This window comes from Ammospiza nelsoni, chromosome 4 (genome assembly GCF_027579445.1).
Source record: "Ammospiza nelsoni isolate bAmmNel1 chromosome 4, bAmmNel1.pri, whole genome shotgun sequence".
Lineage (NCBI taxonomy): Eukaryota > Metazoa > Chordata > Aves > Passeriformes > Passerellidae > Ammospiza > Ammospiza nelsoni.
Genome location: NC_080636.1, coordinates 69,869,043 through 69,894,372, shown reverse-complemented (window position 1 = coordinate 69,894,372; position 25,330 = coordinate 69,869,043). Strand labels below are relative to the sequence as shown.

The 25,330-nt window shown below is 38.1% G+C and overlaps 1 protein-coding gene across 1 annotated transcript; it reads left to right on the top strand.

Annotated features, from left to right (window-relative positions):
• The first annotated feature begins 7,362 nt into the window (after positions 1 to 7,362).
• Positions 7,363 to 24,573, top strand: MAP9 (microtubule associated protein 9). Its single transcript, XM_059470482.1, is given in 13 exon segments — positions 7,363 to 7,590; positions 7,593 to 7,670; positions 7,746 to 7,832; positions 8,630 to 8,747; positions 10,000 to 10,395; positions 11,996 to 12,192; positions 13,024 to 13,079; positions 13,564 to 13,729; positions 14,816 to 14,905; positions 15,583 to 15,744; positions 16,193 to 16,338; positions 17,059 to 17,191; positions 22,998 to 24,573. Coding segments are annotated over 13 exon segments (1,980 nt in total). The 3' UTR covers positions 23,121 to 24,573.
• The last annotated feature ends 757 nt before the right edge of the window (positions 24,574 to 25,330 follow it).

Here is a 25,330-nt window from a genome sequence, read left to right as displayed (position 1 = left end):
ATCCTGAGTGCACGGATTAGCACACAGGAAAGCCACTGCCTGCTTTGGCACTGACTCCAGTTTGCTTAAGCATGTATCATGGACTAATGAACACTGTATTGGTGGAGATTTTCCCCTTTTTTTCTTTTTTCTTCTCCGACGAGCTGAACACTAACTGGATTGCATCAAAATGACTAAAAAACCAGGACTTTTATATCAGGGCACTCTTTCAGTAGCAGGTCACACAAATTAGAACACGAAGAATATAGATTGTTCTTGGTATATTCCCACTGATTTCCAAGGATTTCTTTGTGATTTTAAGGAGAAAATGAGAAACATAGCTAAGAAAGTAATCCTAGAGAAAATCCCACTAGATCAATACTAGGTACTCCTATGCAGTAAGCCATCAGCATCTGTCAGTGTGATCTGTGCTTCTTATTAGCAGTGGCTGAGCTGCATGCAGAAATCATCTGTTTCCCTAGATGATCTGGATATACAGTTGATATATTTAATGTGAATTATGAGGTAAATAGCTGTCTGTTTGAGAAAAAAAAAAACACAGGAAAAAAAAAGAGGCAAAAATCACATCTAAGAAAAGCACTGCACAATCCATTTATTAATTTGCTGTAATGTAATTGGGTCTCACATCATTAGCAAGAAGAGTTTCTGTGAAACATTTCAGCTTTGAAACACTGCATAAAAAGATCAGCATGTGATCACTCTCTTATCTGGTTTCCATTATTCATCTACACATTAAAAAAATGTTTTGATACAAGACAAAATGCAGTTCCCAGCTGTATTTTGTCATGAAATGGCTTTCATAGCTCACAGCTCTATTATTAGGAAAAGATTCTCAGCAGCTGGGTAAATACATTTTGCTTTGTTGATGCTGACTGTTAATTTTGCATCTAAAGCTTGCCAATGTTATAGAACTATAAAGCTTCAGAAAATGCCATTGATGGGAAGCGCAGTTGCTGTGCTACGGATAATTCATAGGCAATAGATGAAAAGGACCATGTTGGGTCCTCTCATGAAGTATTCCTGTTTTCAATATACACAGTCAATGACCAAGAAGACAGGTAGGCCCTCAGGTGCTCAGGTAGATTTTGCAATATAAACGGCAAACATGCATGGGCTGCTGGTGAGGCTGCAAGCAATTTTTAAACACCTTGATTTAAATAGTAAGTTTTAACTTCAGAAAAGGATTGCCTGGAGAAGTTGTGGATGCCCCATGCCCAGAAGTGTTCAAGGCTGAGTGGGATGGGGCTTTGAGTTGTCTGGTCCCATGGAAGATTTTCTTGCCCACAGAGAGGGTGTTGGATCAAGATGATCTTTCAGGTCCCTTCCACTCTAAACCACTCTGAGATTCTGTGATTCAGCATCAGCCACTGTCCCTTTGAAGTTTTAAACACTGGTACTAAGAAAGAAATTAAATACATGATGAAAGTTCATTTACAAATAATTTTCCAGAATTGGTATTAAAATAAAATTTTCATGTATTAATCTTTCTCTGCGGCGCTTCAGTGGCTGGGCTTGTACCTAGAAATGTCTGCATGTACCTCAGACATTTAGAACATATCTCAATGGCATGAGGTATTGGTGGCAAGGGATACCAGCTCTATGGCTGAGTTTAGTTCAGGAATGGAAACAGCCCAGCTGTTAGTGTGATCCTACAGTCCTGAAGTGGAACAGCTCTGCTTCGCACTTCCCCAAACAGCCTGGGCGGACCTATGTAACTGAAAGCACAATTTCACACTCTGTGTGCACAAAGCGTACTTAGAGGAGGCACCATTACTGAAGAGTACACAGTCAAAAATACTCAGCTCGGTTATCCCTTTTCCCCCCGCTGCACTGTCTCCTCCTCACCATGTCCATCCCAGTGCTTTCTTCTGCATTAGGATGATGTCTCTTTCTCTCTGACTCCCTCCCGCACTACACAAGAGTCCCTCTTGACACTCAGACCTTCTCCCACCCTTCACATGTTTCTGGCATGCCCATTAGCTTTTGTTTAGGATTTTCCTCTGACAAAACAGGCTGAAGAGCCCTGGCACAGAGACCAGTCTTAGGGTAGCTTTGGATAATCGCCTAAACTGGCAACTAATCAATTTGAAAAGAAATAGGAAATGGAAAGAAAGATCACATAAAGCCCAGATTTGGGCTGATGACATTGCTGTTAAACTGAAGCCAAATCATCTCAGCAGCTGCAAAATTTCAAATCAGTTGCAGTGGCTATAAACTAAGTCACAAGACGGAAGGAAGGAAACATGGAGAACCAGAAAAGATGAACTGTTAAGCTGCCTTTGCAAATACAGTTTGCCTTGATGTTCCAGATTACTAACTTGGATTATTTGTTCCCAAGTGCTGGGATTAATCAACGCTTTCCATTCACAAGTCTGAATGAAATGTTCTTTCCATAGCCCTTGCAGAGATGACATAAGAGTACACAGAAATATTAATAATGGGAAAGTCAATATAGTCTTTAATCCACAATAAAAATATCCTAATGTATCATGGTCTCCATAGGAACTGCACAAAATCTGGAGTTTGTATTTTGTATAACACAGTTCTCTGTGTAACTGGTGTTACCAGTGTGGAGCTCAATCTGCAGCCCTGGCCCTGAGCAGTGGACATGTTGGATGGCCCAGAAAGGGGAAAGGGTATGCAAGTGTGCTCCCTTCCTACCACTCTCTTTAAAGGAGCAGCTGAGTAAGTGAATCTGAAGCTGAGGAAACCAGGGCTCCAATTTATGAGATAACAGTGACCTATCCATTTATGAGCTAAAGAAAAAATAGAAAACACCCAGCTAGATGCTACACTTGTCCATATATTTGTTCAGGTGTGGGTCTGATGTTATAGCTTTTTCTGCTATTTTATCTTAGAATCTTGCCTTGTCTCTAGGGTAAGCTGAAAGGAAAATGCTCTCCAACAGTTCTTTTCCTAAAAAAAGGGAACCACAAAGGGCAGCTGTTAGCAAATGCCTAAACCTTTTATCAAGCACTGAAATACCACTGATGTTCTTGTGATTCTTCTGCGTCTTCTGCATCCCTGCCTCTAATGGGTACAAGTCATCATGTGACGTCTGAGTTTTCTTCACTGGTTAAGAGCATAAGTTAGTGCAAAATAGGCATGATAGAAATCCTCCACAGTTACACCACCACAGAATTTTTGCATGCCTTTGTGTCACTAGCACAGCTTCTGAGTCTTCTCTCTACATATAAAAAATGGGAATAATAAGTCTGTCTCAGCAGCCTAGCAGGGAAGCTGACAACTCCCTTCAAGACTAGGCAGTGCTCAGATACGGAAAGTGTACTGATAGATAAATCAATACATTCAAAAGATATAAAAAGATAATATCTTGTATGGTAAATTATAAATCTAAAAAGATTAAGTGATACATTCAGTGTGTTTCCAATGGGCCTTTATTTTGCTACACTGGAGTAAGCTAATCATTCATCTTTACTTGCTGAAGCTACTTGCACTGTAAAGCTTTATCTTCATTAGGATAATGGTAGAAAAATCAGACCTGGCAGTGTTATTCTCCTTTAAATCTTCCTGTCATACTGCAAGTAGAATAGCACCAAAAATTAAAAGGAGACAAGGGAGGAATATAGATGTAAAGAGCAGAAGAAGCCATTTTTATTGTCAGTGAGAATTAGCTAGCCAACCTTTCTAACCACAAAGCAATTTAACTTAGCCTTTTGCTGCATCCATTTTCTCTGATTAATTTTTATGATGTCAGACTTCTCATCCCTTGGGGCTGGAAGTTTGCAGGACATTATGCAAGTCTTTAACCCAAGGCCCTGTCTCTGGCTCTCTGGTGATCTTCCAGGTGCCAGCAGCTTGGAGTCCTGACACTTCTCAAATGTGCAGGTGATAATCTGACAAGCGTGGTTCCTCTCTCTATGAAATGTGCCATAGCATTAAAGTGAGTTACTGCTCAGCATTTAACAGCTGTTGGCTTCTCCTGACAGCATTAATACAACATCAGACACAGAGATATTTTGAGAGTGAGAGATGTTTTTAAGCAATTGCAGGTCTGCGAGGTTTCTCTCAAAGGTGTTTATTTAACCGGAGCTCACAGCTGCAAAACTTAAAAAGAATGTATCCATATACAAGCAACAGCAGTAGCTTGAGTCATTTGCACACAAAATGACTCCACTTGACGTGAAAAGGTTTGCATTTTCTGACTCCCCTTACAGGAAGTCTAATCTGCTGCCACCAACACAAACAAGCTTTGTCTGTTTGAAAAGTTCATTGCCTTGTTACTATGACCAAGCACAACCGAGACAGCTGTTTCATTCCTCTGTGTTCCAATGCTTTTCCGTAAAATCACATCAAGTACTATTTACAAAAAAAGACAGCTTAAAAAAATAAAGCTGAAAATAACTTTAAAAAGTCAAGGATACATTTTTTTTTCTTTTGCAATATCTACCTCCATCTGCTACTTCTAAGTCTAATGCTCAGGAATAAATTAACCAGTCCAGAACACATGTATTCATAAACTGCCATGTAAGTGATGTAGTTGTGAAATTATTCATCCTAGTTTATTCTTTTTTTGCTCCATTTTTACAGTCTGTTCCTACAATGTTTTCCTATGTTTTTGTATGTATGAATTTTATCCAATTCAACTTTCCTGGCTGAATGCCTGAGAACAATCTACTAAGTCAAGGTTGCATACCTTCTTACCCTGAAAGCATCTTCTCTATCTACTTACAAATCAGGTCAAGATGCAAAAGTGAGAGGTTGAATTTGATGACAATGGGGATTTCCGTCTGATGCTCAAAGTTGATTATACTTCTGGTTTTATTTCAAGACAAGCATAAGAAGAACAGTCTATTTTGGCAGGACAGGCATAGCCCAAAACATGGCATGTTGTAATAGACTATTTCGTATGAACTGGGAGAAAAATGTGAGAATAATAATTTGTAATGTTTGTACTTAAGAAGGTCTGTGATGGTGACCCCTAGATAGAAGAGCTCTTTGATGTTCAGAATTGAAGCTACTTGTTACTGTGCTAAGACAATCCATGTGCAAGGGCCAAGAGCCAGATGCACTTGTAGATGATTCCCACTGATGTCAAGAACAGGAACAGTCCTTTATGAGCCGAGACCCTGGCAACCAACATGAAAATCACATTCTACAGGAATGTACACCAATTCAGAGATTTTGTCATGGCATTACATTTCCTTTCAAGTGTAACTTTTGACTTTGGGAGGGAAAACCTAAGCAAGCAGAACAACATTTCCCTCCAGTAAGGGGTTTTATATATTTTGTCTTGATCTATGTGTCATGTTTCAGAAGGAAAAACCTGCCTTACAAATTCTAAACATATTGATAAAATAAACCATCTAAGGAAGTTGTTTATATGCATATAAGCTAGCCATCCAAAAATCTTGTCATACTTGACTGCTTTCTGAATATAACATCATTCCTGCAGATGGTAATCACACTGCATCATGATGCTTGTTTTAAAAAGTGCTTTTTTTAAGGCTCTGGGCACGGCAGAGACTCACACACATTTGGTCAGCAGAATAAAATGTTACCTCTAAGTTTATTTTAACCCAAATTAATATAATTGGTGGGATCATTTACAGCCTTATTCTCAATGCTCCATGTCTACTCAAGAGAAGACGTTTTACAGTTTACATTTGTGATATGTTAGTCAGTTATTAATTAAAAAGCAGATGTTAATGCTCATTTTCATACCCTAAAATCTTCTGGGTTTTGTCCTCAATAAACCTCCATGTTTGGGGTTTTGGTTTTTTGGTTGGTCGGGGGTTGTGTTTTGTTCATTTGTCAGTCTTTATTGTTTTTGTTGTTGTGCAGGGGTTTTTTTTAAATAAGTCTCTTATACCCAGAGCACTAGATTCATATTTAGGCTTAAGCCCATCCACCTCACTGGGTCTCAATGGGATTTTTGCCTCAGGTAAGACTAGAAGATTCAGACCTGATGTTCATGTGTTTTGACAAAAACATCTTCACACATTTTGAGTTCTTCAGTGCTGACAGTATTGATATTTTTTTCCTGCATTCAACCAACTCAGTGCCTTGAATATTTAATAATACAGGTGACACGAGGACTCATTTTCTGACTCATGTAAATAACACAGTAATTTAAACCAAATCTTCCTTCTCTACAGTGTATGCAATGCTAAATGAATATAGTCTTTCTCAAAAAAACCCCATAAACATTGCCAATAATATAAAAGAAACTAGAATAAACTGGACATTTGGGAAAAAAAGATCCAATTGTTCAAATTTAGAATATTTTGCTGCCACCTTTTGGAATTTAATAAAATGTGCATCTCAGTGGTTTGTAACAGGGATAAATAATTTAGCCCTCAACAGCAATCACATTATTAAAAAAAAGTATATCTGCATTTCTTCTTCCTTCCTTTTAAAATTTTAAACAAGTATGTTGAGTTTCACCTTTCATCTTCACAGAGAGATGGAAGAGCATAGATTCAAATTTAAGGCTTTCACATGTGAAGAAAATATAGCAAAAAAATGGATGCATCAAACATAACTCTCAATAAATGCCATGATTAGACAGCAGATCAAGCATTATTTGGCCATAAAAAATATAGGCAAACAAAGAAAGCAGCTGCTTACATATGATACCTAAATATAAATTAATCACTGACAAATAATTGTTAGTTTAAATGCAAGGTTACTTGTTAGAACTCAGGGCCTCTTTCCCCCCAGGTGCATTGTGGCCTTTGCATAACTGCATTGCTTTTAAAATCTAACTCTTCATAAATAAACAGGAGGAAAACAAGTCCTAAGGCTCTGGGCTCTGTCCCATATACCCTCTCCCTGTTTCTGTCAGAGAGATTTTCTTCTGCACAACTTACAAAAATGCAATGCATTTTGGGGAACGTTAATATAAATAAATATAACACCAGTATAGAGAACATGTCAGAAGTTCTTTGTTATCACTAAGACAACTGGAGCACTAGTCTTATTTTAGAAAGACAAGATCAGAAGCATTTAAACTGGAGGAAGAACAGAAATGTCTGTGTCTGTAAATGGTCCTGAAGTGGACAGCTTTCCTTTGATGCACGGGATTGGGAGCCCCCTGGGATTCGGGTGCCTTCATCGTGGCCCATACAGGGGAGAGGTGACCTCTAGGAAATAAAAATTGGAGTGTCAGGAGGTGTAAGCACCAGGAAATTTACTTCTATGCTACTGTAATTTCTCCATGCCTAAAATCTGATTTCAACTAACACACAGGGGCTATGAGATCTGTATTCCAGAAAGCACTAAAGTGAGTATGTTTCATATGGAAAGCGCTCACATCCCAAGTAGGAAGGTTTTGTACAATTACCTGACAGCAAGAGTGGGGCTGACGAACCTGTGTCAGCCCTGGTACGAGTGCCATGGATGTATGGATGCACTCCTTGTGGGAACGGGGTTATTTGCAGGATAGGGACATCGATAATAAATCCCGGTAGAACACGGGCATCGATAATAAATCCCGGCAGAACACGGGCATCGATAATCCATCCTGGCAGCGCGGCTTTGGCCCGGCTGAGGAAGTGGCGCTGCCGCGACGTGAGGCGATTCCCGACTAATGAAGGCGATCGCCGGCGCGGCCGTTGCCGGGCGACCGAGCGGGACCGGCCGGGCCCGGCCCGCGGCTCTTTCCCGGGGCTCCTTCCAGGGGCTCTTTCCCAGGGCTCCTTCCCGGGGCTCTCCGCCGGGGATTTTTCCCGGGGCTCTCCGCCGGGGACTTTTCCCGAGGTTCTTTGCCAGGGCTCTCGGAGGACACGGCGGCGGCCGCGGGCGCTGCGAAGCGGCAGCGAGACGCGTCCGCCATGGCGGGGGCAGGCACCGCCGACTCTGGGCTGCAGGTGAGCGGCGGCGGCCGGGGCAGGGCAGGGGCAGGAACAGGGGCAGGAACAGGGACAAGGGAAAGCCGACGCTGGGGAGCGGGGCCTGCGAGCAGGTTTCTGCCATTGGGAACACGTTAATTCGCTGTTACAGGCAGCACACACACAAAAATCCGCGTTGCTTTGGAAATGGAAGCGGGCAGCAGGCTTCCCGCGGTGAGGACAGCGGGAGCTGCGGCCCGTGCCTGGGCAGGGAGCAGCCCCGCTGCCCCGTCTCTGACAGCCGCGCTGTAGGAGCCGGAGGTCCGGAATATCGAGTTACTGGTGCATTTCTTTATGGGTTTACAATCTGTAATTAAGACCAGTGCCCTTCAGAATCATGAGAATGTATTGTGTCCGTTATGTGCTGCAGCAGAGAGTCCAAACTATGTGGAGTTCTTCCATTGGTTTGGACCCGCGACCTGCTTCAGGCTCCTGTCCTGCGGCACCTGTTGTCATAGATCCTCGTCTTGTGTTCTTCCCGATCAAAACATACAAAAGAGGAGAAGTGTCACATGATGATACATCATAAGTGCCCAAGAATGAAAAAGGGGTTTTCAAGATAGGTTTCTTATGATGAAGAAATATAAATAAATACATGGAGATTCGGGGGGTTTTTTTTGATTCAGATATGCTAGGGGAATGGAGATAGAATGGATGCACTATGCTGCAGCATAACTATCAATTAAATAGGCTTATCTCAGTTTGGCTTACATATGTGTGGGAGGGGAGAATTAGTGCTGAACTTGAACAAGTGAATCCTCCCTTTTTTGTAAAAGTTATTTGTGAAGCCATTTCAGGATGGGCTACAGGAGGCAATTTCTGATCATGCAACAAGCAAGGAAAAAGATGAATATCCAGACGACTTTGAAAGTGATGAAGATGGCATGTTAAATGGTAAAACAAAATTAAATATTTTTCCTTGTGTTTTTCCTTTCTTAACTCATTACTAGATCCTAGACAATCTTTATGTGTCGATATAATTTAGTGCTCCAAGATTTCATATTTTAACAACTTCTAAAGCGCTGTCCTCCTCTGTGAAGTTACCAGCAGAATTCCCAATGAAATCAGCAGATGTGCCAGCCTGCTAGGCCACACACAGACTGTACTGGTCCCTACCATTGTGGTCCCCAGTTCTCCTCCACAGTCATCTTGTTTACTTGACATCTGGTTCAGACAGTAGTGCACAGTACTGTAAATGAAAGTGGACATGGGCAGAGAAAAAGGCAGTGTTTTTTTCTTACTGGTTTCCCAGCCTGGACAATCAGTGAATAAGGGCTGCAGGACAGAATTCCCTGGCAGACTGCATAAACCAGAAATAAGTTTGATCTGTCTGTTTTTCTTGGAGCAGGATGCATTTGATGTTTGCTAATGTTTATGCTTAGTCTAACAAGATTGGCCAAAAGACTCGTCTTCCTGCTGGTATGGCACTAAATGTAAGGGAAGTAGGAATATTAAATATGATCATGTATTTTTAAAAGGACTTCCTCTGCAGCCTGTTTTTCATTCTCACCTGAAGCATCTTTTAACAGTTTGTGGGATGCTTTGATTTCCCGTTGTGGATAAGAATTAGGAAAACATCTCTCCAGCAGTTAATGCATTATCCCACTATCATGACATTCTTTTGTCATCTTGTTCAAGCATTCAAGCTCCAAAATTCGATCAATTAGCAATAACAGGCTAGAAGAAGATAAATAAGTTTGGTAAACATGTGAATGTTGGCATTGTAGAAGATACTCAAAAGTTACTTCTAGTTAACTTTAAATGGGGCAGAAGTGAAGAGAAGGGAAGGGAGGATGGGTTCCTATACAAAATGTGCCCAGCTTTGTTGTTGATGACTTGCTTCCACTTTCTATAGCATTGACACATTTTTTTTCAGAAAGACTTTAAATTGCATGTCAGAAAATAATAAATGAGTAAATATTTTTCTTTGATTGGGTTCATGAAAATAGATGACAGGAAAGGAAGTAGAATAAGTCTGTAGTTTGGTGGCTTTGCAGAGATCAGAGGCTCAGAAAGAGAAATGCTCAGAAACTTAAGTCAGGAGGGTGTTACATGAAAAATAGTGTTAAGTTATAGAAGATACAGGTTCAGTGTTGCATTTTTTTCCACTTGTATCAAATACAAGTTGATAATGTGCTCTTTGCAGATATTGGGGAAGAACGTGCTGAAAGTAATTCAGGTTCTACAAGCACTGAGAGATCTCTTGCTGGGAGTCCTCTCTTGAATGATGATGCTTTACAAAAAGTAGTAGATTTGGAAAATGAAGCTCCTGATGACTTGAATTTATCCTTTCATGAAAAGAAACTTCAGCAAATAATGGTTTTAGAAGGTGAGCCCATACAGAATGATAGAAAAGATGGCAAAGAAGGATGTTTGGAAGGTCAAAATGAGGATAACAGAAAAAATAATGAAGAGGTACTGCGTGATAATAGTGAAAGTGATGACTTGCCTATTAACAAACTACACGAAAAAAGAAATCAAGAGGAAAATCAACCAAAAGCAAAGCCTCAGATGCGCAAAAAACGAAATGCTTCAGCACCAGGTAAAAAGAAAATATTTTAATGTTGTTGCTGCTTAACCATTTTACAGTATTTTAAAGTGTTTTGATTTGGGTTATTTTCTGTGTTAATGATCATCTTCTAAAGATACATGAAATCTGTATGCCAGGGGGTAAACTGAACCAGTGTGGGCCAAAAGCAGGAGGTTCCTGTTTGCCTTTTCCTTTCAGAAGATGAAAAACAGCTGTTTAGGGTCCCTAAAGTCCAGCTCTCCATTGGTGCATGTGCATGGAAGGCGTGAGGGGGCTGCCAAGATGCCCCCTCAGTGTGTGCATGGCACAGAAAGCTGCGTTCACATAGTGTCCACTGACGCAGTTTGGATGTGTACTCAAACACATAAACCCCCCCAAACTTAAATGCTTCAGTGTAAGAGTAGCTAATTCATTTTTAATGTGCAATGCAGAACTTGGAATTCTGCCAATCAACTATATGTGTCAAAAGATTATTTTTTATGGAATTCCTAATATGACAGGAATTTGTCCTGCTTGATGTTGAGATAAGTTTATGGCTGGTCATTACCTTTGATGGAATATTGGAACTTTGAAATTGGTAGAGCACGATTAAAGGTATCAGCTTCATTTTTCCTTTCCACATGATGGCACCAAAGTGCCATCAAAGGCTTTTGAATGTGCAGACCCCTCTTCTTCCTGACTGGTGTGCCAGTGTAGTTTTAGACTGGCAGAAAAGAAGTTGAAATACTCCATTTCTTCATGTGAATTAAAGTAGCGCAGTGACACTCTGCAATATTGGTTAAAATTCAGGAAATTCAGAATTCTTGTCACCTTGAATGTACCTTCATCACTTAAATTTAAATTTCTTCAATTATGGCCATTGATGTTCCTTTCTTCAGGTAATTTGGAGTTAATTTGTCATCCAAAAAATCAATTCTTCTAAAGAATTCCATCAGAAATTTGTAAACTATTTTTAATTTGATTTTACTTGGGCATTTTTTGGTTTCTGTCTGAATTGTTTTACAGATTTAGATCTCTGCATTACTGGAAGTTGAAATCTGATGAAAATGGTTTTTCAGTCTTAATAATAATGTGTTTTGTAAATAATGGCTTCACCATTTAGGCATTTATGCACATTGAGGTGATGTTTTCTTTAAATCCCCACTGTGGAATTTTTCAGTTATTCCTTCATGTGTCCCACACCCCTGAAGAACACTACGCAATGAAAGCAGTATTTGTTACCCAGAGCGTTAGCTGGCATACTTCATTAGAAGTTGGCCAGATGTCAGAAGAGCTCTTGCTGTGACTGCATTGACTCTTGCTTTTGGTTTCTGCACTAGAGCCACGTAAGGCAGATGGAAAGTTTTCCCTTTGTCTTGCTCCTACATTCTCTAACATTCAAGCTTCAGTTGCTGCTCCAGTCTTACATGAAAATACAAGTGAATGCTGCTCTTATTCGTATATAGTTCTCAGAAGGAGGCATACAGAAAATACATTGTACTATATAAAATCTAGTAACAACTTTCATAGATGGATGGCTTTTCTACGACTACATTTTGTACAGAAAAAAACAATACTCAAAAACAATGAAGTTCTTTTTAATGTGTCCTCTCAATCTTTTTTCTCCCTTTAGAGAAAGATCAGAAGACTGTCAACACCAGTGACTTGAAACTGGAGGACAATGGTATGAAATCCCCTTCTGTTGACAGTTCAGATGGAATGATGAAAATAACAGAAGAGCGAAAAATAGCTGATGCAATGCAGGAGGTGTCAGTGAATGATCAATCTGAGCATGGGGAGGCAAAAAACACATCCAAGAACTCTGTCAAGGTATTGCTCTTACGCAGTTTACCATTGTTTGGAACAATGTCCTGGAAGCACAGTGGAGTTTTGTAATGTTGCTGTTGGTATCTTAAGTGTGTAAAGCTGACAATTTAGATCTGGTTTCTAGAGACCAGGCTCTTGTAAATTCTGTATAGCTTAATGAAAGATGTAAGGAATACCTTTTCCACAAATTATTGAAGTCAGATAAAGGTATTGAAATGTGTTTTTCAGCCTTAAGAAAGTACCCTTTTCAAAGTGAAAATGTCAGATGTCTGTTGTGAGGGTAGCTGAATAGCAGTGAGCAATGTGTGTTGGCAGAGGATGGAATCCATGTGTGACCTGAATAATGGATAGGATGCCGAGCACTCTACACTTTCTCCTAAAAAGAAAATATGTAGCTGTATGTAATTATTGAAGCTAAGTAATCCAAATACTTAAAAGAGTGTTTATAGACTAAACCAGCTGTATACTTTTCACTTTTTACTATTTCTAAACTATTGACTGTATTTTTACATAATACAAATGAACATTCCTAGCTGCCATTCCAAAGTGATACAGGCATTCTGAATGGTTGGTTGGTTCGGGGACTTTCTTTGGTTTGTTTTTTGGTTTTTTTCTCTCCTTACTTCCTTACTCTGTACTATACCCTCTCTTTATTAGGGTGTCTTTCTTGCCTGTTTTTGTAACATCATGAGACCACAGAATATCTTGACTTTGAAGAGATTCGTAAGGGCTGAGTCCAATTCTCAGTGCCCTTGTTATCTTTTAAAAACCTGTTTCATCCTGATCTGTCGTTAAAGAGACTCTATAACTTTAATTTTCCTCTGTGTTTCTTAGAAACTAAGTGAAACAAAGGAGAGAGTTGAGAACCCAAAGCCTTCTTTATCTGACAGGTAAGAGGAGAATGCCAAATGTTGTTCTGAGCCATTTAAGATACCTGTAAGCACCCCGACAATGCTGCTCTCCTCTCATTTTCTATCAGCATTATCTTTGCTGCTGACAACCTCTGACCATCTGTGTAAAACAGGTGAGTGCCTGTGACATGTTGTTATGACCCTTGCTCAGGTTTATGTCAGATCAGACTCCCAGATCTTTTGCCAGTGTCTGTGGTGAGTGTGTTACTGGAGTCTTTACAGGCTCTAAGCTGTTTCTTAGATGAAAGTGTAAGTAATTTGTAAATTTACAAGAGGTAATTTTTTTCTCCTTTTCCTTTCCCCAGTCCCCAGGCCCCAGTCAAGTGCATATACAAAAAAATCACAGTAACTTTTGGTATGCACTGAAATAAAAGGAATACTACTCATACCCAGCTCATAATACAGTATGAGCTACAGTAAAAGGAAAGGTCATTAATGTGTTTGTGTCCTGGTATTTTCCTAGGTCTACAACTTCTGTGCATTTAAAGAGAAAGGGGAAAGCTGTTCCATCAACTTCCCCTGTTTCATCTCAGTATCTGGGATCATTGAAGATGTTGGAGGATAAATGCATGCAGAAGACAAGTCCAGAATTCAACAAAGTAGATAATTTAAGGGCAGCTGTTTATCAGGTAGATTTGAAAAACTGAACAACAACAAAAAAATTGTGCACATAAAGGTCCTGATACAGGGCTCAAGACCTCATTTTTTCTTGCAATCAATATTTTTTACTATATTCCTTTTATTGGCTCACAGTATAGTAATCCTTTTATTCTGTTGGCTATGCCTTTTCCTCATATTATGAACAAAAAGCTCAATGAAAGGGACATAATGTTGTTATGTGGTTTATACTTTATTGTTTCAGACTATTTTCAGGCACATATTTTCCTTTATTTCTACTTCATCCTTAACATAAGTAAGTGTCTACTTACAGTTCTTTGGTTATTTCCCTGATACATTCTATTCAAACAGCATTCAGGAGAAGTGATAAAAAATCTTGTACTCTTTCCAGAAGAATAATATATGTAAATTCCTTGTAGAATTTCACAATTATTTTCTGGTTTTAAACAAATTTTTGCTAATCTGTTTGAGAACAACTCTCATTAACAGGCACCGTTTATATTGGTATGTGGTTTTAATACTTTTTATGGTCCTAAAAGAAATGTTAGACCCTCAAATCGATATTTATATTGGATCCACAGTTTTTGAGAGTAGAATAGTTTTCATTTAGGACACTATTATCTTTGAGCTGCATACCAAATATACAGTTAATTATTGAAAATTAAGCCTGATTCTGCCGATGGCTCATAACCTTTTATGGCTGCCTGAAGTTTCACTTCTCCCAGCAGGATTTTATTCTCTTTTATTGTGTGTATTTTCCAGAGAGACAACAAATGTAAATAATATTCCTATATACCAAATAATAAGAACCTATATTACATTCTTCTGTTTAATTTTGATTAGAGCTGACATTTTTGTTGGCATTTCTAGGAAGATGCTTTTTAAAAGATCTTTGAGCTTTTTTAGATTTTGTAGCTGTGATTTTAGAACCTTAAATTTTTTTGATCACAATGTTCATATGATGACATCTTAGTTTTCCACATAGAATGCTTATTTAACTTGGAAAAACTGAGAGTAATTTTGGTGGTCATTATATTGGTGCTGTTCTTTACTTATACCTTAAAAGGACTTTAAAAATATTTTAATGATTCTTTCAGAACTGGTTGGAAAGGAAAAAGCTCCTTCTACTGGAATTAAAGAGAAGTGAAAAAGAAAAAGCTGAAATTCTAAGGAACAACACTGAAAAGGTTTGTTTACATTGTTGTTTAAAAAGAAGTTGACAAACTATGACTCTTTGATGTGTTCTTCCTGCCTTAGTGCATCCCTCTGCTGTTGAGAGGTATCTGGTTTTCTCCAAATAGCACAAGGTGATGTGAAATAATAAATGGCATGTCCTGCTTGTTAGGATTGTGGTAAGCAGTGTCTGTCCACTGCTTCCCTACATATTTACAGAAGGTGTGTTGGAAATGTGCTTCCCAGATTAATTTCTGAGTTAGTTTACAAAGGCCTTGGGATGTTTAACTCTTAAGGTGCCAAGTTTTGTTTTATGCATGAGAACATGCATTCACTCCCTGCCTCGAGAGATGCTTACGTAGAGAGGGCTCTGGCTTGAATAGTATCATGCACATTCTTTGATTTGCCTTTTAACTATTTAATATGTTTCACTTCTAAGCATTTAGCATGCATTTCATATCCTTCTACACATATTTTGTGGGAGCAGTTAGTCTCATTCAAGTAAATTAAAAATGGGCATAGAAAAAACCCCTCTATATGCTTAAAATTTAATTGTAATACTTGCAATGTTGTCAGCAAATCAATGTCTGTTTCTTTATTGCTCCATTTAGCAATAAGTTTACAGCTTACTATTTCACTTAAAATTTCATACTGAAATTGATTTAAATCTATACTTTTATTTCCAATCTAGAAAGAAGCACTTAAAAGAGAAGAATCAATTGCATGTTATGAAGCCTGGAAAAAAAAGAAAGAGAAAGAAGCAAGGAAGTTAAGTGAAAGAAAAAAGCGTGAGGAACTTGAGGAAAAGAAACCAGCAGAACAGAATAAGGAAAAAACAGAAGCAGCACAAGCGGTGATGTGAAATATGTACCTGAGTGTATATTTGAATGTGGTTCAGGAGCTGGTAAAAATAATTTTGATTAATCCAGAATGAGATGAAAATGAACTAGAATCTTAAAATCTAGACATGCTTAGTTTTTGAAGGAAGCTTGTACTAGGCTTTGTTCTGTAAGAAATGTGTAACATTTACACTTGCAGACAAACAGGTTTCTATATTTGGAGTCTATTAACTGAGCATAAAATAAACTTCATACAAATACATTAGCAATTAACTATTACCTACTGGACAAATAAGATTCTTTTTAGATATAGTGATACCCACTTCTGAGCAATTCTGCAAGCGAATATTCTAAAATTAGAATGTGTAGAAATTACAAAAAATAATAATGCAGATTAGACTAGTGGAGTATTGACAGAAAGGTGAGAGGTAAGATTTTTTATAGATCTGTGGTTGTCTTTAGGCATTCAAAAAATGGAAAGAAAGAAAAGTGGAATATTTAAGAGAGCAAAACAAGAAGGAAAAACAGTCTGAAAGAATGAGGAAGAAGATAGAAGAGGACCTAGTTGCAGAGAAGAGGAGAGTCAGTGTATTGGCAGTTGAAAAATGGTACTTCTCCACTGTGTTTTATATATCATAGCTTCCAAAATCCTTGCTTATAAATGTAATAGGTCTTCTGTGAATGCTTGATGTGCTTGTAATTGGTAGACAATGGATTGCTTGGGATCAGACTCTTAATTCCCAATGGAGACAAAGTCTAACAGTGCAAACCAGCTGTGCAGCTCCCTTTGGTTTATTAATTTAGTTACTTTCCTCCCCAAGAGGATATTAACTAAGCCCAGACAGAGATACTGCAAAAGATAAAATTCACTGTGTAGTAGTACTGTCTTATATAGTTATTTTCATGCATCATTACTAAGCCAGAGGAAGGAAGGTAAATCTTTAAAGTTTCATGGAATACAGTATAGGAATGCAGATGTAGGAAGAAGGAAATGAGATGTCTCTGCTGGAGATATTCTTTATTAGTTTTATAAGCCAAGAGTTTTCACAAAAAATGCACAACTTAAGGTTACGTACAGAAGTTCAGAATGTTTTTTTTTTTATTATTCTAAAAAAGTACTGAAAAGGTGATGCCATAACAGATAGAGTAGTAGATTCATTTATACCTTGATAACGTATAAAAATGGACATGGAAGATTTTAAATACATATTCTCAATCTTTTATTTAAAGTGTATAATACCTATTTTGACTCAATTTACTTAATTGGTCACAGATGCAGCTTTTGGTCTGTACATTATGACCTCTTGCTCTTCCCTCTCACTACGCAGGAATGAAAAGAAGAAGGAATGTATCAAAAAGAAAAAAGTAGAAAAGTTCCTGGAGAAAAAAAAGCGAGAAATGCAACAGGCAAAGAAGGAAGAAAAAAGTGAAAAGGCTATGGAGGAATATGAAAGATGGCTGGTATGTTTGGTTGGGTTTGGGGTTTTCTTTGCCTTTTGTCAAAGCCAAAACATTTGGTGTAGTGTGAGCATTTGAGTATTGTAGTACTTATGGGGTGTTCTGCTGTTATAAGAGAGGCCAGATGATGGCAACATTACATTGCTTGTCCCCCTTGAATGTGTGAGCAAAATGTTGCTAAAGTACAGTGCACTTGATATCTGGCATACTTGGAAAATACATTCTCCCTACCTACACAGAATTTTCAGTTTCCCTAAGGCTTAATTTTTTGCCATTTCATGTCAGGAGCACCCATCTCCTAAGGGCCATTTAGCCAGAGCACAAAACCTGCAAAGTCAAAAAGCATTGCCAGCTGCAACAGTCAGTGCATGTACATTCAAGGAAGCATTTAAAATGGAGACTTGGAGACCTCACAATTGATAAAAGGACTTGTAATGGAGTTCATGATGATTTCCATTTGCAAGAAAGGGTGGAACTCTGATGCTCCTAGTTATATTTTTCTCACAGCAGCATCCCTGTTGTAAAGCAGTAAATTAATCCAGTGCTCTAGTACCAACAATAAGGCAGGTTATTTTTCCTTGCTCCAGAAAGACAAACTAGAAGTGAGATCAATAATATTCTTAACATGTTGTTTTCTTAAAGATGTGTGACTTGTCAGTTAAAGAAGAACCTGTTTTAATTCCCCACCCTGTGACAGTCTTCCTTCATACTGCCTGTCAAGTTTTTTTTTACTTAGAAAGTGTTTCTTCTGTTCTACCATGTGATTTCTGGCATGCCTTGTACATATGGTCTCTGTTGCCATTTTTAAGAATAAGATCTTGCAACCCAGCTGGATTATGGTCCTTACAGGAATTCTTCTTTAGTGTCAATAGCTTAATTTTTTTTCTTTTTTTTTTTTTTTAGGAGGGAGAGGCAGATAGATGAAAACTGAGTCAGCTGTACAGGTGTGGGACAGGTTTAGAGAGGACAATCATTCTTTACTTGGCTAACTCAGAAATACACAGTTGCACAAAACAGCAAGAGCCTGCACATTTTTCCCTTCTCTCTGTTTCCAAACTTTTTTAATCTTAGGTTTATATCTTTTAAGATGTTTGACCTGTTGAAATACCTCTCATTTCTGTGATCACTGATAAGGTTGTTTTCTGGTCCCCATTGTCAAGAGATTATCAGCTCACTTTAGCAAATGGTTAATGTCTGATCTTAAGTGATTTCTTGCTTGAACAACACTCCTGATTGCCAAGGTAGGGAGTGAGCAGTAACTAATCCACTGCCCTGCTATGCTCTGCTCAGTGAGACTATCCTAATCAACTTAGTTGTACCAAAGCAAGAGTGTTACTTCTCATTGTATATTTGACTTCCTTCCTGTTCTGGATTCTGTATGAAGGTAAAAAAAATCTGGTTTTTTTTTGAGAGTGAAGATTGCTGCCTAGCACAGGCTCTCCCATTCAAATTGTGTGTGAACTCCTGAAGTGATCACTTCAATGGGATTATTAATAAAAATTTTAGTAGTTGGAGGAATGACCAGATCTAACTAGATAGATATGTGAAATAAGCAAGTATAGGATGGGATAAGTACTGAACTGGTTGGCAGAGGTGCCTCTAAAACAATCCCATTTTCAGTGTCAGTGTGCAAGTGTTGACTGATGTGTCTCGTGCCCAGTCTTCACATTTTTTACTTTCAGAATTTGTGCTGTCTTTTTGCAACTTACACATCTTTATTTGAGAAAGCACATTGGGAAATGGCTCTGTCATAATTTTAGGCCAGAATATTGCCTCACTTTGTACAGTTGCAGAAAAAAATACAGGCAGTAGTGAACTGCCTGAGAGAAACACTGTAAAGTTGTCATTGCATTACCAGGGGAACTCAGGTGACATCTGCTTGCAGGTGGATATGCATCAGATCTGAGGGTAGAATTTGGAAGCCTTTTGAAAGTATTCTTTCAACTACAATTATTTTTTAAATGGAAATAAAATAGTAGTGATATAGTGGAAAGTCTAAAATGTTTTCATTAACATTCATCAGAAAGAAATGTGTACATTCATCCTCAGCTTTCCTGAAGCAGGTGTTGACCATAATGCATGGATAAAACAGACATAAAAATCTCATTGTAGTTCTTCTAAAATAGAAGAAACATTCTGCTTTTATGTTAATGGCAATGCTGAATTACTTCTGCTTTTTGAGGTCATTGTGTGAATGTTTGATAGCATAAGAGCAGAGAAGATTACTTTTTAAGCCTGGAAATAAATGCCCTGGAAAAGGCTATTAACACTTGTAAAATACTGGCATAAATAGGATAATCTTGAGATGAGATGCTTTAGAAGCTGGAAATTCGAGCTTCTGATTATTTTGTTTCTTCTGATCATTTGCTTCTTGCTACTCACCAAGAACTCTTCAAGCCAATCTATCTTGATAAATGATCATTTTTTACTTACTGTATAATGCCAGTGTCTGACACTTGTCATTGCTATGCACCTATTCTGAGGAGTGGAATGTGGAGAAGAATCACATAGAAAGTTGATAATGACTGATCACTTTAGTTTCCATTATTTCTGACATACTTGTTTACTTGTTGATACTTGTTTACTGTGGATAGAAGTGAGTATCATCTCTAGATAAGTTAATGTTGTCCATTTTGTGATAAAAATCAACCCACCATGAACTTCTGAGAAGTAAGGCTGCTCTCAAATAGTTCTCAAGGGCCAGCACAGTAATGTTAAAAGCCTTAGAAGAAGTTTGACATTTTACCTTGAATTTGAGCATGTGCAATATCTAATTTTGGCATTCTAAAGCTGTTTAAAAACATCAAGAAAGGATAGGATATACTGGATAAGTCCCAGGATTTGTTGCTTGTCAGGGTTAGAAATAGCTGAAGTGGGTTGTTAATTTCATGTATTCATTAATTTCATATGATCTCTGAAAATTCTTTCTAAATTGCAATTTTCATGGCCTGTCATTGCAATAGGTTGGAAATAAGACTGCTATTGTTACTCCTCTCAAATGTTGTCAGTCTTCTGTAATATCTAAAATTCAATTTCTATCTGGCAGTCATACTGCTAAAGAATGTGCTCTTCCTAGAATTTCATAAGTGAAAAATATATTCATCTTACTAGGATATTGAGTAGGAAACTTCCACAGAAATCTAGCCACACAGTTGACTTGATCTAGTGCAAGACAAGCTACAGTTTATTGATTTAACCTTTCACTGTTTCTGTTACTCTACTTCAATAAGTGCAAATGACATCTTGTTTATTATTCTATGGAATATTTATATCAGTTATGTCTTGTGAGAATTTGCAGTTTGCGACAAGAGTTACAGGAACATAAAACTTTGTGTGTGTTGAAGACAGGGAGGAGGCAAGTAGATCTTCACTTTGAATTTAATCTTTTAAAAACAGTTAAATTAGCTTAAGACTCTTTCCTTGCCACTCGGATTCATTAATGCAAACTGGATCTCAAACCCAAACACTCAAAACTGAAGCACAGTGAAAAAAACCAGAGCAACTTTTGTTCCTTTCCTGGGTGGGTTTATGCTTTATTTTTGGTTGTGGTTTTTCATACTTGAGTCTGTTGTGTAACATCTAGTCAGTAGAGAGTGCTTGATAAACATAAAATATGCACATTTCTTTGTAGCATGCAGTTTCTCTAATGCTTGCAATACTGCTACAATAAGTGTTACTTTTAAGGTTTTAAGGAGTTTGCACTTACCTGTCCTGATGGTATACATATCTTTGTACAATATAATTCTATGATTATAGATCCACGAGCATGTATCGTATATGTATTCCTTTAGAGCATGTTCTTCCCTAGCTCATCTGTACTGCTTCACATATCTTTTTTTGAAAAATATCACTTATAATGAAGACTACTTTTCTCTTAGGGTACCAAACAGTTCCCTTGAACAATTTTAGGATATCTTGACTTTTTTCTAAAGACCCAAAGCCATTAGTTGTGTTCATCTGACAAAATCTCTGTGGAGGGAGAGAGAAGGCAAAAATGAGGGATGAGAAGAGTCAGAATGTCACTGCAAGCCTAGTTTGTCTCAATTGCTCCATGTGATCAGAAGAATATAGTTTTTACAGAGAGATAATATTTTTTATTAGACTGTGATAAACTTTTGGATTGCTTACTTTAGCAAAGGGCATTCCTTTTCTGTGCAAACCTTGCCTTGCTTTTAATCAGCCTTACTAGTAACGACATGAAATTATTGCATGTTTGTTTAGCCAGACCAGATGTTCCTGACTGAATTGGATCTTCAGGTTTATGTTTACAAAGAGCTGAAGGGCACCGATTAAAATCATATTGATAGGGTTGATATTTCTGTGTGTTGCTTTGCATTCTACAATTTTTGGACACATGTGTAAAACAGGAGAAAACTTCACTCAGGCACCCTTTCTCACAGTAATGCTTCCACACCCCTTTTTCAGTCTACTCCCTCAGCCACAGTTATCTCACTATTGCCCTGCTCACATATGAGTAACAGACAAACACTGCCAGCATTTTGGGAATTGGTGGGATATATGGCATCCATCAGAGAAGAGGATCATAGGTTATATGAGAGTACCAGTTGTCTTACAGCTGTCCTCAAAGAGCAGCACTTCCACTGCAGTGCAGTTCATTCATGTGAAAATACAAAACTTCTATGGATGCTTAAAAATGCTGGCTTATGGGCTGCAAACAATGAAGGAGCCAGGGCTGGATGTGGCACAGCTGATGATGGTTTTAAGTGGGCATATCCACATTGCATCTTTACTACCAGGGATGTGTTTGCCAGTTGTTGGACTTGGGAGTCAATGTACTGTTCATGTGTGAGAAAGGCAGCTGCTCAAGGACCTCTTATCCACCCATCACAGGGGGCACTGTAAATTGTGCTGTGGTCTATATGGCCAACCTTGGTTCCACCAAGAAAGAAACTACTATTAAGTCAGTAAGAAATCTGCACCCATATGCACCACAAACCTGCAAGGAAAACTTGCACCCATAGAGAGCTTGCTAGTGTACTAAACTGCTAATGCTGATGCACCTTTAGATGCTGGTTCTCTTGAGGGAGAAATGGCAGTCATCTTTGCAAAGAAGAATGCTTATGAAGAATAGAACTGATTAGAAATTAAAAAATTATTATTAATAATTGCAACTTAATTTTTGAATGACAAGTCTCTTGAAAATCATTACTTAATGAGACACAAAAAGAGTGTAGCAAGTATCTTGTAATCCTCATCATCCTAATTGCCCCATTGCTGTTTGAAACAACAGAAAATAGAATTGGAACCTTGCAGTGCTTATAACATGAATTAAATAGGTCTTTTTTTTAAATTAAATTGCTTAATTATCAGTTTGTTCTAATACATGGCAAGTGTGATTTAATAAGTACAGGAAGTTACAATGATGCATCAGTGTTCTCATTATATGAGAACAACATATTTTGCATTGTGATTTAGGTATCCTCCTAAAGACAAGAAGTAATTAATATGAGACTAATTACATACAAGACCAATACCTAGTCCAGTAGGCTTTCTGTTGGGCTTTTTGTTTAGACAGTGCACAAACCCAGCCCATCCTTGAGACAGACGCCCTAACTGTGACATTCAGTGTGCAGTCTCTTTTGTTGGTTGCATTGTGCAAAGTCCGTGACTGAACCTGCAAAAGGGATGTGCTGAGCTCCAAAAGGCAGATTTCCATTGCATGTTTTCTTTTCATTTTACACAAGAAAGGCATAACAATAATGTAACTTTTCTGTTTGTATAATTGTTGTTGAGGGGCAGTGGGTTGGTTTTGGTTTGGGCTTTTTTTCACACATCTTTTTATTCTCAGGAAAATAAAATGAGGAGAGAACAGCTTGAGAAGAGCCAAAAGAAGTTTCAGGCTGTCCATGGGAATGAAATGAGTCCTCCCTGGAGACCACCTGGCAAAGTCACATATTCTAGTAATTACTAAGGAGTTTATTGCCTTCCCAAAGAACAGAGAGTTTACAAAGTTCTGTCCGTAGCTGGTAGCTCTTTTGTTATCAGCTGATTCTCACCAAATCTATTATAAGTGTTAAATTATTTCTTTTGAGTTTAATTGATATCTGCAGTTTAAATAAACCTGTTACTCATTTACATTGCTTTAGAAAATGTAATAATTTTTCTAATTCCACATTTAAATTACTTTTGCTAAATGCCATGGTATGTCATACCTTTTTGGTGAAAATTTATATCCAGCATACATAAAGCTGGACTCAGGCATTTTTTTTTCTCCCAATAAATAGCAGAATGGTTATTTTTAAGTTACTAGACCACACTCCTAAGGAGGTAATTCTTGAAGAAATTATATGAGGAGGCTGTGGAGTAATGATGATGATAAGGAGATATTGTCTCTCTTGTGGTGGTATATGACAAAACTCTAGGAGTATGGAAGCAGAATGCCATTTTCATACAGTAGTATATAAGATACAGAGAAAATATATATTGCAGATAGGTGAATACAGGGCTTTCATAAGCTCCAGGTCTGGCTCTGGCTGTTCCCTCATGGCAGGCCAGGCATTTTTTCCAGCAGTAGTCGAGAAAAGAGAAAGAATTTACTGCCAGCAGAAACTTTCAAGTAGCTGAGAAGATGCCCAGCCAGAGCAGCTTCAGTGGCCCATGTAAGAGGCAGAGTAAACTTACAGACTGCAGCAGGAGAGATGAGGAACTTCAGCCCTGGCAGATTGCAAGAGAATTGCCAATTCAAAAGTGGCACACCTGGATTTTTTGAGAAAATACTAAATTACTTCAGGCCTTCAGAGTGGGGTGGTGATGTCCATCATTGATGCTCTGGCCTTTTAGCACTTGGAGTCTTGAATTTGAGTTTAGTCTGTTAAGAAACTCCAACTGTAGTATAATGGGAGGGTGAAATTTGTAGCAGGCACCAGAGTTTATTGTGCAACAGACCTGAAGAGTCTGAGACAAGGCAGCCTGTGAGAAAGGGCAAATCTGGATCTTTATTTTTGCAGTGTCCACCTAGAGGAAACAAGGAAGCTCCCTATGCTGACTTGAGGGATGGAAATGAAAAGTGTGGTACGGTTAGTGGCAGGGATAAAGAGAGTTTGTCAGGTGCCTGTTCCTGAGCTGAATGCTGCATCCTCACTGACTTTAAGCCTTTCTATAACTGGATAAAAGGTTTTGACAGAAGACAGAAGTGAGAAGATGTGGGTGACATCTTTCAGAGGAATGAGGAGAAGCTCACAAATTGACAACTTCTCAATTAGGAAAAGATGCTGAAGTCTGTAGACAAGGGAAACCAACTAGCTGATATGTTTAACTGTTATAGTAAAATTTGGGGAGCTTCATTTAATGTTATATTGTAAAAATTTGTGCATGTGACAGCATAACACAAATGTGATAGGAGAATTAGAGCTGAGAAATATAAAAATATGTACATTAATGTATAAGAATATACATATATCTGTATAGATCCTATCTATATGTTTATTGATGACAGAAAGTATTTTGTATTAATAAAGTATATTTTAGTAAAATGAGCCTCAATATTTTAATTGTATTTTGGAATACAAATCTTTATTTAAAGCTTTAATATATAGAAATTAACTAGGCAGTGACTCTAAGCACAAGGTATCATTGTTAACGTGACGAGTAGATAGGGAACTGTATCCCACTGAAGGCAAGCTTCTACAGCATTCCAGCTGTCTCCTCCAGCTCCCTGACACTTGCTGACACACCAATGCAAACATTCATTTAAGGAACATGGTTTCTAAACAGTAACTTAGAAGATGGTTAGTATCTCTAATTTTTTTCCAAAGTATTTAATTCAGGCATTAAGTTGCTCCTTTGGTGCTAAAGGCACAGGCTGATGATAAATGATTTTCTGTTTCAAGTCTTATTCTGGGTAAGAAAAATGGCATGATCTTTTCCATTGTATCTTTTTTTCTTTTATGTTCACAAAATGGGAGTTCATCTTACGTGGTCTGTATATCATGGACTGCTGAGTTTCACTTGGTTAATTGTGTGTTTAACTGAGTTACTTGACTCAGACTAACAGAGATAAACTTTTCTGGGATGTGAACACCGATGGCAGCCTTGGCTGCACATCAAAACCTGGACTTGCTCCAGTGTGTCTATATCTTTCTTGCACTGGGGAGCCCAAAACTGAACATGATGCTCCAGATG